Consider the following 17,630-nt stretch of genomic DNA (forward strand, 5'->3'; position numbering starts at 1 on the left):
CTGTTTAGAAATAGAAAGCCAATATATATTTAACAAGGGATTTTATTCTAACTCCATTTTAAAGAGCCCAGGTATACAAGATCCAAATAGACCTTGTGGATCAGCTGTCTTGAAATAGGTTTTGTGCAGGTAATACTTCCCAAATAAACCTACTGACTTGTATGAACAGAAAGCTCTTAATACCCTGTTTTTTGTATAGTTGCACCATATGACCGTCTCTTTTAATCAAAAGGAAGGTGTCTTCACCAGGGGACCTTCGTTATTAGAAAATGTATTCATATGTAAAATTCTGCTTGCAGTGGGTAGTTTGTCTTTGTGTATTGGGCACGTATCGTATAAATACAGTTAGTGGTAAAGACAGCTTTGAATATACCCCACGATTTTAATCGGTACAACAGCCCAAATCGCTTCCATTGTATACAAGGCTAACATAAGCGCACTACCACTTCTATCCACGTCAGGCTCGCATACCGACTGCTGAGCTTGCTGGGAAATGGGGGAAAAAGTTCCACATCCGGGCAATCACAGTGACAAGAGAAGAGTGGAATCCGGGCGTCAGTAGAACAAGAAAAAAAAAAAAAGACGGTAACGGTGAACGCTGAAAGAGTGCTATCTAAATACGGTAACGGTATCCACTTTGTCCTGGAATAGAGTACCCTCTGTAAGCTGGACGCCGGAGAAACTAGGTGCGTGTGGTATTCTTTGTGAAGTGTCTGCTTGCACTGGCCCCGGCTGCTGTCTGTGTTGTAGCGAAATTAGCTGCGGTTTGTGACTCCGTGTAGTTGTGAGATTGGGATCTTCCAGGGGGTTTAATGGGGCATAACTGCATCGAGAACACAGGGGACACGATTTATGTTATTGTTGAGGGGATACGACTCAAGTGTGGGACATGTCATTTTTGTTTTAAGGAAAGTACGAGTTGGGAGGGTTCTCTTATTACTGGCCACACCTTAGCCAGGCCCAGAGAGAGGCCTGGGAAAAGATGGAGAAGCCTGGGAATGTCCTAATTGATGCCGACCAGCTCAGCGAGCAGGCAGAGTATTTTTCATACACGGGAAGAGTTTTTTTAGTATTTATTTATTTTTAATTATTTAGATGTCTTCAGAGATACCTAATGTGTAACATATCAGCACGAGAAATATGGAAGCGATTTGTTTTGGCAGCAATATAACATACCTGTGTCTGTAGTCAGCCCACTTGTCCGTGTCTACCGGTAGTTAGATTTTAAAGAATTGTATTGTCAGTTTTATTTTGCGCGTAACACGTTTGTTACTTGTGTGTCAGACATCCTGAATGGTGGTACTATTCTTTGTCGTGATTTGTATAAATTTGCTCTCAGGAAGGTTTTTGTAGTGACCGCTAAATCAGGTATATTTTGAAGGTACAGTTGCTTCTCATGCTCGGTACTTGCACACCACCTGTTGTAGGACTGGTATGATAGTAAATGGAGAAAAAGCTGTAAAAGAAAAAAGTGTATTTGCAACTCGGAAGTGGCTGACTCCACATTGTTAAAATTGGAATAGCCTAAATCCGTTTTGAACCCATTTGTTAATCACGGTACCTTTTTTGGTCCTTTTTTTCCGCCCCCAAAAGCAGCACTATAGTAGGAAAGGTTTTTGTTTTGTATAACATTTTGTTACAGTGCAGTCACAACTCTGTATTGGCATGAGTTTGATTTCCCCACGTTTAAAATACATAAATAAATACACGTGCTCAATATCAAAATGCATAAATCATTAAAAACACCAACTAATCAATTGCTGATCTTGTCAAAAGGATTCTCAGTGTTGTGAAATTGCTAGTAGCAGACCTCATTCAGACAATTTCAAAACTGGTTCAGTAGTTTGCATTCATATTTCTACTTCTGATTCCCTTTACTGTATGTTACCTTTCATTTGTCTACTGTATAGAGCAAGGTCACCAGTGTGATTTTATGTTTTAAGACTATATGGTCATGAGTCTGTATGACAGCGGGGTATTCCGTCCAGTTTGAAGACTGCGTTCCACCAAAGGTGTTGGGTCACTTTTGTGACCTCCAGAAAATTCTATTTTCCAGTCAACACTTCTCTGAGAGAAGAACCCATGTAACAGGTGCTATTATTCTTGTAGGTGTCAGTTACACAGTCCTTTGTGACCTGTGGTGGTTGTTGTCCTAGAATCTTGTTGCCCAATTATTTTGTATAATCATCTGACATTTTAATTGTTCAGCTTTGAATTGTTCTTCCACAACAGCATTGTGAAATTTAAAAAAAATGTCCTTATAATAAATCCGGCCAGCAGGCAGGTGTCATATGGCCTGCGGATGCCTCCTGGCAGGGCTGTATCAAGGGTTGAGCGAGATCGTAACTTAATTTTAATGGGAGATTCTCTGTATGACCTTCATATATTTCTTGCGAGTGGAAAATTAAGTGTTTTGCAAAATCGATTCCAAAGTACAGTACTTGCTGATTGTGATGATACATGTTATGCCTCACTGTGGTACTGGAATCCTTGTATGATAGACAGGAACGCAGAATAACATCAAACAACATTTAAAAGTAGCATACATTTTTATTTTAAATTATTCATTGCATTATGACAAATTTTAGTGAGGGAAAATAGCACTTTCATTCTGCAATCAGCTTTAGAACACCTGGTGGGGTAGACATGATAGTGATACGCAGGCAGTCCTCCAAAGATTCTTGTGTCAGCCTGTTTCATTCATCCGTTTTTAATATTGCATTCATTGTGAAGTAAGCCGCTTCGCATGTGTAAGTAGATCCAAACATGGAGAGCACAAACAGAGCCAGCGGTAGTTGTCTGGACAAATATAGGTGGACCAGAATGATTCCAGATTTGCTTTGTTAATGAGTTCATTTTTCAGCAATGGCGATGCCTGCAAATATACTACTAGGTCTAGTTGCTGCTTCGTCATTTGCGGGAAGCACTTCCTTTGCATGGGATGAGAAATCACAGATAAAAACTACTTACCTGGGAATACTGAAGCAGTCAAAACGAGCACTGAAATTGTTTTTCAGCTGTACAATAAAGTCTGTTGTCGTTAGGGGTCATTTTGAGTTACGTTTCACTTACAGCATATTAGAAAGTTAAACTAAACTAAATTGTCTGAATATATGCAACACAGATGGTATATTATTTTACTAATTTATTTGGAGGTTACAAAGACATGCTGTCACAATTGTTGCTTCTTTTCCCGCCGTCAAATTAAATTGCCAACCGCTGCTCTAGTCTGCGTACAGTATGTGTGTAATTCTGTACTAAAGCTTCTTTTTTTATTTCAGATGTAACTTTTTCTGGAACACCAAATGTGACACGTTGCCAAGACAAACAGATTTTTGTGACCATCAGCGACATTCAGTGGCTGACCTGTGTGGAGGTCCCCTTGTTGGAGGTTGCTCACGTATATGCTTTTTCATGAAGAGGGGGGAGAAACCCGAAGGATACAGACAGATGAGGCCGAAAACCTTCCCTGCAAGCAACTACACTGGCAACAGTCGGCAAATGTTGCAGGAGATCCGGGAGAGTCTGCGCAACCTGTCTAGGCCATCAGATTCTGCCAAAACGGAGCAGGGCTCTGGTAAAGGAGTGACTGAGGACCCCAGGCAGCAGGGCCGAAACAGCAACCCCAAGTTTGTCACCTACCACAAAGCCCTTCAGGAGATCCGCAATTCACTCCTTCCCTTTGCAAACGAGCCCAGCTCCTCTGGAAGAGGAGGCTCAGAAGTCAATAGACAGATGCTACAGGATTTGCAAGCGGCTGGGTTTGAGGAAGTCAGTCCTATTCATATCTTTATTGGATTACAGCCATATTTGTATATATATATATATATATATATATATATATATATATATATATATATATATATATATATATATGTATATATTAGTGCTGAGATGAACACAGAATTTTCATGTTTAGATATTCACTCATAATTTAAATATTTGTTCAGATATTCGTTCATTTTTCAAAAAGTAGTAAAAGCCATTATATTGCTCTGAACGCAAGCAGAGACAGCATAGCAGCAGGGGCAGGGAGCCTGTCCGTGGCCCCTGTGTGTGTGCCTTTATTTTACAGCAAGACCTTACAATATGTAACACGTTAAAATAAAAACACATACCAGGAGTAAAGAATAAGGTGTGTATGACTTAGTTTACCCCAGTGAATTAACTACAAAACAAAGGATGCCAAATAACAGTTCTATTAAACGTTTTGTTTATTCCCGAAATAAATGGTACATAAAGTTGACAACACATTTTATTTATTTATAAACAGTGGCCATCAACACATTTTCAAATAATAACATAATATTTACTTGTGCTGTTTCGTAGCTGAACAAGCAAACTAAAACTGAAATTTAACTTTAAACACTTCAAATAAAACAAACGTGGAAATGGTGATGTAAAGTGTTCTCGTTTATTACAATCCACATAACAAAATCACAACAAAATATATGTAATATATACAGTATGTATAAAAATAACTGCGCAGCATTTTCAGGAAGTTGGGTACTGTTTAAGTGAGGCATTTCAGTCCCATGAGATTCTGGCTTGCTCTAAAGCAGCACAACGCATTTTTTTTTGTCTCGGATGACTTTCCATAAAGAGATCACTAAGAGTGCGAGCGCGTAATCTGGTTTGCTTACTTTTTGTTGTCTAAAACGTTTAAATGGAGGCTGCTGTGGATCCTGTGTTTTTTTTTGTTTTTTGTTTTATTTTTGGTATGTCTTAATCTGACATATCACATGGCGCTCTCATTTGCCATTCTTTTAAACTCTGGTGAGACCGTAAATAAGTGCAAGGTATTTTTGTCATTTGTAGCGAATACCAACATCTGATTTTTGAATCCAAATACATGTCAAAAAACATTTGTTTGAATATTCGGTTATTTGTTACAGCACTATATATATATATATATATATATATATATATATATATATATATATATATATATATATATATATATAATACACACACACACACACACAGCAACAGTGCTGTCTCTTTTAATATTCCTGATGGCAGGGATATGTGGAAGTACTGTGTATTTTTGAGCAACTTACATTTACTTACAAGCTGTTGAAGGTATCAGTATCTAGGTCATGGTGACCTACTTCTAAATTAGTTCTGATCTCTGATTAGTTGGGCTGTATTTTCCAAACCTCTGACCAGAATTTGATGTGACATTTTTATTGGTCATTTGTTGTTGAAAAGTGTTACACATTCTGTGAAAGTACAGTGACTCAAATTATTCAACCACCCCTTCTGGTTTGTGGTGCCTGGGATGGGACACTTATTAGACATTTTACCCCAATTAGACCACGTGCTTATGAAATATCATGGTATCCTGAAACATGTAATTCAATGTGATACCTGTCTTGGCTAAATCCTAAAAGGTGTTAATTTTGTGTGCCCCACTGAGTATGCATATCCTGGGCAGTAGGGCTACAGTGACACCAGCCAAACAGACATCTGTATATATCTAGAGAACCAATTGTGAATATTTATTTGTTAATTCTTATTCTTATGTACAGTAATCCGTCGCATATCCAATTGCGGTGGGACCAAAGGGCGGGTATGTAAAAAGTCGGATGAATGAATCCTATTTTAAATACCATTATACACAGCCGTAACAATTACTGTATTCACACAATTACTGTTTTGAGGTTCAGCTTTCGTCGGGAGTTACCCTAAATCACATGGTATTAGCTTGTGACAGGGTAGCCATGTGGATGGGTACATTTGCTGCTGAGTGACCGCTAGGAGATGGAGATGGAGGTTGAAGTTGATACGCCCCGCAGGCGAACTGGATTTATTTTACATATCAACACATTGAACAACTCATATGACACTACCAGCAATAATAGCGTTGAGAGTACGTATAGCACAGCGTACGAAAACTTTGGTAGGATCTACAGTGTGTCTTCTCTGTTCAATAATAAACTAACATTGCTGATACGGGCGGATACGTGACAGATTACTGTATATGTGATATTATTTGTTTGAATTTTTTAACTAGTTTTTATTTTCAGGAGATGGTCATTCGCGCTCTGAAACAAACCAATTGTCGAAGTTTGGAGGCAGCCATTGAGTATATCAGTAAAATGAGCTACCAGGACCCTTGGAGGGAGCAGATGGTGGCTGCTGCTGTAAGGCCAGTCAATGCAGGGATGAAAGCGCCAGGTAGATTACCACTCATCAGATCAAGTTGCACAGTCTGTGTATACTTGATATCTGCTGTGAGACAAAGTAAAGGCAGCATGGACTTTTGATAACCTACAAATTACCATCTATTTTTTAATTTGGATGACTGCGTTCAGTAGTCTATAAAGCTGACTCGTTCTGTCATTATGAAACTATATTTGCTTGTTATGTGTAAGGCAATCTTTCTAGGTTCAAAAATTGTAGGTAATTTTTTTTTATATAACAAAGAAATAACTCTGGTTTGAATTCAGATTTGAGTACTTTGCTAGTCTCAAGTTTCTATTAATAAAATGGCATATAATTTTTTTTTTGCAATTCCTTAAACAGGTTCAGGCCATGTCCAGCAGCCGATCAACCGCAAGCAGAGCTGGAAGGGTTCGAAGGAGTCTTTGGTTCAGAGACACGGGCCTCCACTAGTGGAGGGGGTGATGTACCGCTCTGATAGCCCTGGCTCACCGTCTGAAATGGGTGTGCGGCCCCTGTCAGGCTCAGGACTGACAGCTTTCTCCCAGGTTCACCAGGGAAATGGGCAGCGTGTCAACCCTCCCCCGCCTCCACAAGTGCGGAGCATCACACCTCCTCCTCCTCCACCGAGGGGCACCACACCACCCCCAACTTCCTGGGACACCAACCCCTCGACCAAGCGCTTTTCAGGCAACATGGAGTTCCTGGTGCCTCGCGTCTCTCCAGGCCCCCAGGGTGCCTGGTCGGAGGGTTACTCAGCTCACCCTCCACCGGGTCAGCGAGGCATCAGCTCTGTGCCCTTGGGCCGGCAGCCTATCATCATGCAGAGCTCTGGGGGGACCAAGTTTAGCTTCCCACCTGGCTGGTCTCAGAATGGGACAGGGCCGCCAGACTTCCTAGGCCCCCCACCACCTTACCCTATGTCCCAGGGGAACCGACAAAGCCCCCCTGCCTCGCAGATGCAGGCTGGAGGACCAGTCTCCTCCCCCACCTATGCCAATGGTAGCAACCTCCCCCAGTCAATGATGGTGTCCAACAGGAACAGTCACAACCTGGACCTTTACAATATCGCCAGTATCCCCTCCTCTTGGCCCCAGCCTCTACCCCCCAGCCAGCCTCAATCCTCCCCATGTAACAGCGGGCACGCTACCTCCTGGCAACACAAACTTCCCGTACGCTCCAACTCCTTTACAAACCCCCAACTGAGTGGCCGTCCGATCCACCCAGCTAGCTCCCAACCTTCAGCCACCACTGTGACTGCCATCACCCAAGCGCCCATCCTTCAACCTGTCAAGAGCATGCGGGTACAAAAGCCTGAGCTACAGACAGCCGTGGCACCCACTCACCCTCCCTGGATGCAGCAGCCACCCCCACCATCTGGCTCTCCTCCGTCCCTGGGGTCGTCTCCTGTGGTTGCCGAAGTCCCCAGTTACCAGGGCCCTCCACCGCCCTATCCCAAACACCTCCTCCAGCAGCCTAATCAGTCCTATGACTCATCTGCCAAGTCAGGCAGCAGCAAAGAGGACCAGGTTGGTGTAGCTGGAAGAAAGGAACAAGAGGAGGAGAGCAGCAGTGGGAGCATTAACGAAAGGGCAGAGGTCACCGAAGGAGCAATAGGGGTGTCTGCAGGATCAGCAGACAAGGAGAAGAAGCAGATCTCTACATCGCCAGTGCCAGTCAGGAGAAACAAGAAGGATGAGTCGCGCATTCAGATCTACTCCCCGCAAGCCTTCAAGTTCTTTATGGAACAGCATGTGGAGAACATCCTAAAGAATCACCAACAGAGGCTGCGACGCAAAAAGCAGCTTGAGAGCGAGATGCAGCGGGTAAGCAGGTTTTTTTTTTTAAACTGTTTAGCTCTTAAAGAAGTACATAAGATGATGAAGTTTCCGTAATTGTTAGGAACTTGTGAGGTGGAAGACCGTTAATTGAAGGGGTGTGAGGCAGTGTAAGTTCAGTGTGTGCAATTCTTATTTAGCATTTGATGGAATTATGCAGGATATGCTGTCAGCAGCAAGACATGTACAAAATAAAGGCAGTGAAGGGAAGTGCCTTTTTCAAGTTTAGAGAAAACTTTATCAAATCTGGAATGTACTTTTCAGAACCTGGTGATCCATATGGTACGCAGGATCCCCACTTGCAATGAGATGTATAGAATTTGACTGTTCTGGCAAAGATGAAAGAATAAGTAATTTAAGACAGATGTCAATGATAACTCTATCGGACAGAACACAAACTCTCAAATTGATATGTAACATTGTAAAAAAATTAATAAATAAATCATAAATGAAGGTACTTATTTCTCTTTAAAAATTGTTCAATATATTCAGTTGAGAAAAGAGGACATAATTCCTGTGTTAGTCACATCATGTAGAACAGTTGAGACAGTTTCAAACGGACATTGTTTCCATTGACTCGTCATTTTCTCAAGGTTGGATTGGAATCTGTAGAATTCTTGGTTGTTAAGCTAGCTTTGTTACTAGCACAACATAAAGCTAAGGACTTCTTTAGCACAAGTATCAGAATCTGAGTAAGTTTTCTGTATGTCACACAATTTTTCGAGAGACACTTGTCTAAAAATATTTCAGTCTTGGGTTTTAGGGAGATGCCCTCTCTCTGTCAGCACGTTTGTCCATAAGTTATTATACAGACACTAGCCCTTGTTCCATCCATGTAGCGAGCGAGTTTATAATTGTCAGTAAAATTGCTACAAAAATAGCATGGACATAAGGAGGAAAAAACAGTTTTAGAATTAATGCAGGTTCTACCGAGTTAAAGGGGTTTCCCTGTGACGTTTAATGTAGTCGTAGCCTAATTTGCATGTGTTGCAGTTTTCGGCTTACTCACATGAAATATGTTTGCTAGAGAAGCACTTACTCAGTTGTGACGCAGTTTGATTAGGAAAGTCTTAAGTATCAGAACCTGGGGGGTACATGGAGGCATTTATCTGAATGTAATTGTTTACATGAGTATACAATGGAAGTCACGATGATCCATTTTTTCATGTTATTGAAAAAATTAGTCCTATTTTGTGTCTTAACAGTCTTCGTGAGGGATGTATGTCAGTAGGTCCTTTTCTTCATGCACACATGGTTCTCTCTCGGAATGGCACACCCAATTGAAAGTATGTTCTGCGCCATCTTCACTGTATCTTCTCTTCAACATGCTCCTTTTGTAAGCCTTTTTCTTCTTAAAGCACTGTCTCCAGTAAGTTTTTTTTTATTTGTATTCTTTTTTCTGTCTCTGAGCTTTTCTTCCTTTCTCTTCACTCTCACTAACAGCTGGTTTAGATCGTAAATGTGTCCTGAAGCGCTGTGACCTGAATAGCACCCACAATTCTCTGGGCAAGTAATCTGCTGTTGCCATGAGCCTGTTTTATTAACCGCATGAAATTTGCTCCCAACCTTTGCATGGTTGTGTACACTACCAAAGGAACAGCATGTATGCGAGGAAGAATGGGTAGATCTCTTGCACCATATATGTTTGGACAATGCACGTAACTTGTGTGCATTGTGCAAACTTTTCAGATACTAACATAATTAGTATCTGATGTAATACCCACTAATAGACTAGTCTTTCAATACTTATGGGTGTATCAATGAATCATGATATTTTCTTTACTTGATATTGTATCGTAATAGAAGTATATATTGTTTGTATTGTGATACAAGACCAAAACCACAGCATAACTTCTGTTCACCAATTTTTTTTTCTTTGTTGCTATGAATATTTTATCATTTATTTTTTTGCCTCAACAAAATAGCCCATCATTAAATGATTATGCATCATACAAGTAGCCCATCAGGACCATCAGGTGTGTTGTGCATATCGCGTAACATCTTGTACTGTGACATTAATGGATCATTACGGTGCTAGTAATCTGTGAGGAGGATACTGATTTCAATTCTGGTCAACCTGCTGCCTAACTGTATATAGTTTACAGAACAAGTTACTGTACATTCCTTTTTGGTTACTTTGCAAAATACATAATTATGAAAAATCTTAACTGGAGGGTAAAGCTGTTACTTAAATATAAAAAAGACTTAATTATGTCATCAACATAATGTCAATAAATGCATATAAAATATGACCAGGCAGTTTTAAATATTAAGCTCAAGTGTCTCATATAGCTGTATATCACATGACTTTACATATACTGTAGCCACACTCGACCTATCACAACAATAATTGGTATGGGTTTGCCTTGGGTAAATTTAAGACATTTATGTACATTGTGCTGCAAAGAATCTTCTGTAAGTCGCATATCAGTTAATACTTAACCCTTTAACAAACCAAGGATTTGCTAATCACCACGAATAACCTGAAAAAGCTTAGCTTACTGGAAAAGCTAGTGTTATTTTGTCTTCAAAAAGCATGCAAAACAAAACATTTGTCTTTGCGTTAAGAATACTTTAGTGCTCCTGCAGATTCCTAACAGTCTTTACTTGTGTTATTCAGGTGGGTCTCTCAGAAGATGCTCAAGAGCAGATGCGAATGATGCTTTGCCAGAAGGAGTCTAATTACATCCGGCTAAAACGAGCTAAGATGGACAAGTGCATGTTTGTGAAGATCAAGACCCTGGGCATTGGGGCCTTTGGGGAGGTGTGCCTAGCCAAGAAGGTTGACACCAACGCCTTATATGCCATGAAGACCCTGCGCAAGAAGGATGTTTTGCTGAGGAACCAGGTGGCCCACGTGAAGGCTGAGCGGGACATCTTGGCCGAGGCTGATAACGAGTGGGTAGTGCGTCTCTACTACTCCTTCCAGGACAAGGACAACCTTTACTTTGTTATGGACTACATCCCCGGTGGGGACATGATGAGCCTGCTGATTCGCATGAGTATCTTTCCTGAGGATTTGGCCCAGTTCTACATTGCTGAGCTCACCTGTGCTGTGGAGAGTGTGCACAAGATGGGCTTCATCCACCGTGACATCAAGCCAGACAACATTCTCATCGACCGTGACGGGCACATCAAGCTCACTGACTTTGGCCTCTGCACAGGCTTCCGCTGGACCCATGACTCCAAGTACTACCAGAGCGGTAAGTGTTCGATCCACAATTTGCTTTGTTGGTTTGTTTAGTCACATACACTCTTGAATACAAAAATCAAGGTATATCTACATAAATTAATTACAGTGGTTTGTTTGGATGTTCGTCAAATAAATAGTTATGATAGTTGGCCGAGATTCTATTTCCAATGTCCAGAAGTCTAATAAGCAAGTGATTGGGTGCATAATGGTAAAACCCTTGTTACAAGGATTCATTAAATCTTGTTCATTAAGTCTGTGGCTGAGTAGATTATTTTGTTTGTAAGACTAGGTCTAACTATTACATCCTCCAGTAGAATACATTTTATTTTTATTTCATGTAATCATTACATTTGTCTTCTGCCTTATGTGAGTTTTCAAGGCCACACCCCTGAACTGCAGTGACACTCTGTCTTCTTCTAAGGTGACCATGTGCGACAGGATAGTATGGACTTCAGTAAAGAATGGGAAGACTCAACAAACTGCCGATGCGGGGACAGACTTAAACCTCTGGAGCGACGAGCAGCCCGACAGCACCAGCGATGTCTAGCACACTCCTTAGTCGGGACACCAAACTACATTGCACCAGAGGTCTTGTTGAGGACAGGTAAATTGTCGAACGTGAGGCTGGGTTTACAGAAATAAGTGCAAACATTAAGTATCAAATTTAAATGGGATTGCTTGTTTTTGAAAGTTAACAGTTCTGGGGTTGAAGATGCTTCAGAATGTCCACAAGAAACAAATGATAAATAAAGGATTTTTGTTTTCTTTCAGGCTACACCCAGCTGTGTGATTGGTGGAGTGTTGGTGTCATTCTTTATGAAATGTTAGTGGGACAGCCCCCATTCCTGGCATCAGCTCCATTGGAAACACAACTAAAGGTAACAGAAAAATACAAATTGCTGGATAATTTAGGTTACATTGTCATTCACAGCAAAATCCTTGAGCATATCAGACTGGAATAATGTGCACAATATTTTAGTATTCCAAGATAAATAATACATAGTTAATTCCTAAATACCGAAATCACAGTCCTCTTTGCTTTCACAGTGAACACTTGTTTTTTGCAGGTGATCAACTGGCAGACAAGCCTTCACATCCCTCCTCAGGCCAAGCTGAGCCCAGAGGCATCAGACTTGATAATCAAACTGTGCCGGGGACCTGAGGACCGTCTGGGAAAGAATGGGGCCGATGAAATCAAAGTCCAACCCTTCTTCAAGACCATTGACTTCTCAACCGACCTGCGTCAACAGGAGCAGCCTGCTCCCTACATACCCAAGATCACACACTCCACGGACACCTCCAACTTTGACCCTGTGGACCCAGACAAGCTGTGGAGCAGCGGTGATGATGGCGAGGGCAATCTGAACGACACTCTAAACGGCTGGTACAAAAAGGGCAAGCACCCCGAACATGCCTTCTACGAGTTCACCTTTCGACGGTTTTTTGATGACAATGGACACCCCTACAGTTATCCCAAACCCATAGAGTATGACGGCTATGACCCAGAGGACCCGGACTCGGCGCAATATGGGAGGGAGGATGGATCCAGCCAGGCAAGACATGCTGGACAGAGTCGGGATTTAGTATATGTGTAGATTAAGTGAAAGCTACCCTACACAAACACGCCCCACTGCCAGCTCCTGTGTCTGCTGGCAAAGAAGGAGAGTGAAAATTCCATTGTTTTTTGTATTTATTTTTTTATAGGACTGTAGGGAGGTTGCAACACCTGATGAAGCATTACACGGTCTGGCTGTAGGGAGCCTAGACTGGGATGTCGGAAACTGATTGAAGCATTATAGAGAAGGCCATGTGAACTGGCTTCTGCAGGTGTCGTAGCTGTATATCTAGGGGAGCGGAGGGGGGGAGGCATTTGTTAAGGTTATCGAATTTGCTGTTGCAAAGATGTTCTAATAGTTTAAAGGCAACTAATGCAAATATATATATGTATATATTTATCTGAATCATTGTTTTACGGAGTAGAACCCACATTCAACCTTAATTTATTTAAATATTATAAACTGGTGGTAATGGAAGCATATTCAGGATGAACAGTAAAGTATTTAAAGTATTTACTCCATTTAAAATCCATTATTCCCTTTGCAAAATTACTTAAATTATATTTACATGTCAATGTCTTATGTGGAACTGACTCAGTTACACTGGAAGTCAGTGGGGTTAATTTCCAATGGATTTTGTAAATATGCCAAGCCTTTGAAAGTAAATGGACATTACAGTGCCTTTCAGATGGAATTTCTGTTTGCTTTTACCAAATATATGAAAATGTGAATCACCCTGGCATGTTAATTAATTTTATTTTTTTTTACTTTCCTTAGATAAGATTTAGGAGTCATTACTAGCAGGTTTTTTTTTAAATTTATGCATATAAATGTATTTATAAATTATGTTGTGTAAAGTTTAATCTGAATGTAAATACCTTTCTCTTACCTATCCTGTTGGTTTCAGTGACAAGCAATGTTAGGGCAGGCCCTCTTTCTTTTCATTTTCTCAATGTAGCTTTTCATTCTTGGTCACTCTATAACACTAATAATAATAATTAATAGAATCAATGTGTATGGCTCTGAATCTTGTTTCCTAGGATTAATGAGAAGAAAAAAAACATCTTCCATTATGTCATCAGTTTTGGGTGGGGAGGAAGTATAGGTGGTTTGCAGTTTCCAGGGTTGTTTTGGCCACCCGTCTTAATGTCAACCATGGAATGTGCCTTGTACAATACAGACAATGGTCTTTCATTTACCAAAGTACTGCAAAATACTAAATACACCCTCCCCATGTTGGAAAAGACAGAATAGACACTTTTCTCTGGAGCTGGGAGCTGGGGCCTCTGACCTGTTTTCTGGTCAGTGGAAAATGGACATTAGCAGATAAGGGCCAAATGTACCTGCACCTATTCCAACCAAAACTCTCCCCCTAAGGCTTGCTTATGTGGGAGTTCAAGCTAAGCTAAACACTACATTTCATAGGACTGAATTAATCATTTTTTTAATTTGGTTTAATGCTTTCAATATTTCTGTCGATCTGAATGTAGAACTGGAGTCTGATCAATGAACTTCCTACTGTGTGTTTTGTTTTTAGAGTAATCAAGTTTTAGTGTAACATTTCTGATGGGGAGGGGGGAATAAAAAACCTAAAGGACAATTTTTGCATTCAGTGTTGTTGTTACCTCTTTTCTTTTAGAATAAAAAATGCAAATACTCAGTAGAGCCCCTTTTGGTTTCAAAAAATGAAAATATTAAGTTAAATGTTAAAATATGGCAGCCTACTGATGTAGTATGTAAAGTATCTTGTAAGTACCAGCACTTTAAAAGCAACTCCCCCAAATATTTTATTCAGTAACTTATTGAGATTTCTGAACAGTATACTGTATATGGCAATAGTGCATTGGCTTTGTACAAAATTTCAGTTTGGCTACATAGATTTGTTACTGATTCCCTTGCATTAAATGGGAGAGGAAGGGTCATTACAAAAGTTATTGACAGTATTAGCATCGTCACATTGGTCATTCCATAAAACATCAACCCAAAAATGTTGCATTAAAAAATCGACCTCTTTACAATTTGTACCAAACTTGGTGCTTAGGGTTGTTCCAAGCAAAAAAATAACAAATGTACCTGTAATTGGGTCATGGGTCAAAGGTTATAGAATGTTCCAAAATGTGAATGATGGTCAAATCAACATTTTACCACTCTTCTGTGCAGCTGCAGCCAGTTGGCGAAGGCTGGCTGGTCGCAGTTGTCTCCTGTGGATGGCACTGGCGACTTGGTCTGACAGATGTTCTATTGGACTCGGGTCATAAAAAGCTGGCCACGGCTAGACCTCGACATTGTTTTCTTGAAGTTCTCTCCTAGCACTACGTGGTCCTGCATTGTCCTGCTGGAAAATTGACACTTCCAGATTGTCTTGCAGGAACGAAAAAACTGTTGCCTCAAGGACTTCGTCAGTGTATCGCTGAGCAGTAAGGTTGCCCTCAATCTGCACCAAAGCCATTTTTGTGTTAAAGGTCATTCCTCCCCACATCATCGGACTTTCACCCCACTGGTTGGCTTGAACAATACAACAGCATAACATTCACCACGATGTCGCCACACACGTTGTCTTCCATCAGGTCTGTCAAGGGCAAAACGGCATTCATCGGTGAGTAAAACACTCCACCACACTCTGCCACCACCTTGGATATTCACTGGCCCACATAAAATGGCGATTTCATCTCAGCTGTCAACATGTTACCCCTGAACGGCCTCTGTGCATGTAAATCGTTTTCATGCAGACGGCGAGCTACAGTTATTCTGCTGATGCGTAGGTTATTTCTTCCTGGAATTTCTCGTGCTGTAGCCACTGCAGTCTGAAAACGATTACACAGATGGATCAGTTAGATGTGAAGGTCCTGAGCTACTGTGGTGACCCTCTGCCTTCCAGGACATAGACTCACAGAGCCGGACACTGCATGCAAGAAGAGCACCTAAAAACTAAAGCAACTTAAATGCAACAGCCCAGAGATTTGCATCTGTCAGGAGACCTGTAATATCATCCTTAATTCGTACTCCACACAGAACAAGGAATGCAAAAAAAATAAACAAAACTTCTATATCTTAGAAAAAAAATCTGTTGTAAATTAAAATCTTAATTAGAACAGAAGTCAATTCTTCTTGAAGTGCCCTGTATAATTTACCTTTACGATCACCGTCTTGGAGTGGAATGGCTGTGTGTGGTAGATCTCTCCATGGAGAGGACATTCTCATCCTTGGTGTCAACAGAGCAAGCTTTTGCTCAGCGCTCATCTGTATCCAGACGCCTTTTGGGCTGTGCACAGCCCCCCAGCCGATCCAAACCTCCCGATCAGCTCAGAGCCAGGTAAGCCTACCTGCTCAATTGATTGTCTACCAAACACGTCGCCTGTTCTGCATCCCAGCTGCACACATTTGTGCAAGAACCAGTGACAGGGCTCTCCATGTCACAGGGTAAAATAGAGAATTAACAATCCACCAAGATATTCAACATTGTTAGTAAATGAATCACTGAACTTGTCAGCCAGATTGCTCATTAAAATCCTTAGCATATTTTCAACAAGACGGTGATCTATTCAGGGATACCAAGTGAACAAGTAGTCTGAGTGAAATTAACAGGCAACAGATTCCCTATCCCCAGTTGTACTACTTTCTTATAAAAGCAATTAGTTGTTTTCTATTATAGCAACCTTGACTTGCATAAAGAAGGAAAAACTTTGAGTGAAATAGCTTGCATCACTTGATTTTCAAGGTGTGGTATATGAAGCATGATCAGCAAGTACAGAGAAACATCACCTGCAATTGACGAAACCAGGACTGGAAGACCCAAAAAGGTGTCTAACAAGGATAAGCAATACTTTAAGATGATATCCTTAAGGAATAGAAATAAGACAAGCATTGAATTAACAACAGAACTGGCAGAAGGCACAGGTGTTGTGTTATATATATATATATATATATATATATATATATATATATATATATATATATATATATATATATATACAGCTCTGGAAAAAATTATTAGTTTCTCTGGTTTTACTATTTATAGGTATGTGTTTGGGTAAAATTAACATTTTTGTTTTATTCTATGAACTACTGACAACATTTCTCCCAAATTCCAAATAAAAATATTATCATTTAGAGCATTTATTTGCAGAAAATGACAACTGGTCAAAATAACAAAAAAGATGCAGTGTTGTCAGACCTCAAATAATGCAAAGAAAATAAGTTCATATTCATTTTTAAACGACACAATACTAATGTTTTAACTTAGGAAGAGTTCAGAAATCAATATTTGGTGGAATAACCCTGATTTTCAAGCACAGCTTTCATGCGTCTTGGCATGCTCTCCACCAGTCTTTCACATTGATGTTGGGTGACTTTATGCCACTCCTGGCGCAAAAATTCAAGCAGCTCGGCTTTGTTTGATGGCTTGTGACCATCCATCTTCCTCTTGATCACATTCCAGAGGTTTTCAATGGGGTTCAGGTCTGGAGATTGGGGTGTATTATTTTTGTTATTTTGACCAGTTGTCATTTTCTGCAAATAAATGCTCTAAATGACAATATTTTTATTTGGAATTTGGGAGAAATGTTGTCAGTAGTTTATAGAATAAAATACAAATGTTCATTTTACCCAAACACATACCTATAAATAGTAAAACCAGAGAAACTGATAATTTTGCAGTGGTCTCTTAATTTTTTCCAGAGCTGTGTATATATGTGTATATATATATATATTAGCGATCTCGCTTCCCGCAGGCAGACACATTCCACAGGGTGAGGCAATCCACACACACACAGGGCGGGCGCGAACCTGGGACCTCTTAAACTGAAGCATTGCGCCGATACCGCTGTCAAAAGAGCTCTTTCAGGGAGCGTAGATCGAGTTTATGTCTTCGTATGTGAT

General features: G+C 40.5%; 1 protein-coding gene across 4 annotated transcripts; it reads left to right on the forward strand.

Moving 5' to 3' along the window:
• The first annotated feature begins 506 nt into the window (after nucleotides 1–506).
• Nucleotides 507–14,352, forward strand: lats1 (large tumor suppressor kinase 1). 4 transcript variants are annotated; one of them, XM_041252326.1, is made up of 8 exons: nucleotides 507–686; nucleotides 3,282–3,771; nucleotides 6,030–6,180; nucleotides 6,529–7,991; nucleotides 10,624–11,206; nucleotides 11,618–11,800; nucleotides 11,968–12,074; nucleotides 12,264–14,352. In XM_041252326.1, exons 2-8 carry the CDS (start codon nucleotides 3,415–3,417, stop codon nucleotides 12,789–12,791), a joined length of 3,372 nt encoding a protein of 1,123 aa, XP_041108260.1. In that variant the 5' UTR covers nucleotides 507–686; nucleotides 3,282–3,414; the 3' UTR covers nucleotides 12,792–14,352. The 4 variants fall into 4 exon arrangements, 3 of the variants coding, with proteins under 3 accessions (XP_041108260.1, XP_041108261.1, XP_041108262.1); XM_041252327.1 differs by having other exon boundaries at nucleotides 507–622; XR_005950466.1 differs by lacking the exons at nucleotides 10,624–11,206; nucleotides 11,618–11,800; nucleotides 11,968–12,074; nucleotides 12,264–14,352 and adding exons at nucleotides 9,209–9,339; nucleotides 9,447–9,493.
• The last annotated feature ends 3,278 nt before the right edge of the window (nucleotides 14,353–17,630 follow it).

This window comes from Polyodon spathula, chromosome 6 (genome assembly GCF_017654505.1).
Source record: "Polyodon spathula isolate WHYD16114869_AA chromosome 6, ASM1765450v1, whole genome shotgun sequence".
NCBI lineage: Eukaryota > Metazoa > Chordata > Actinopteri > Acipenseriformes > Polyodontidae > Polyodon > Polyodon spathula.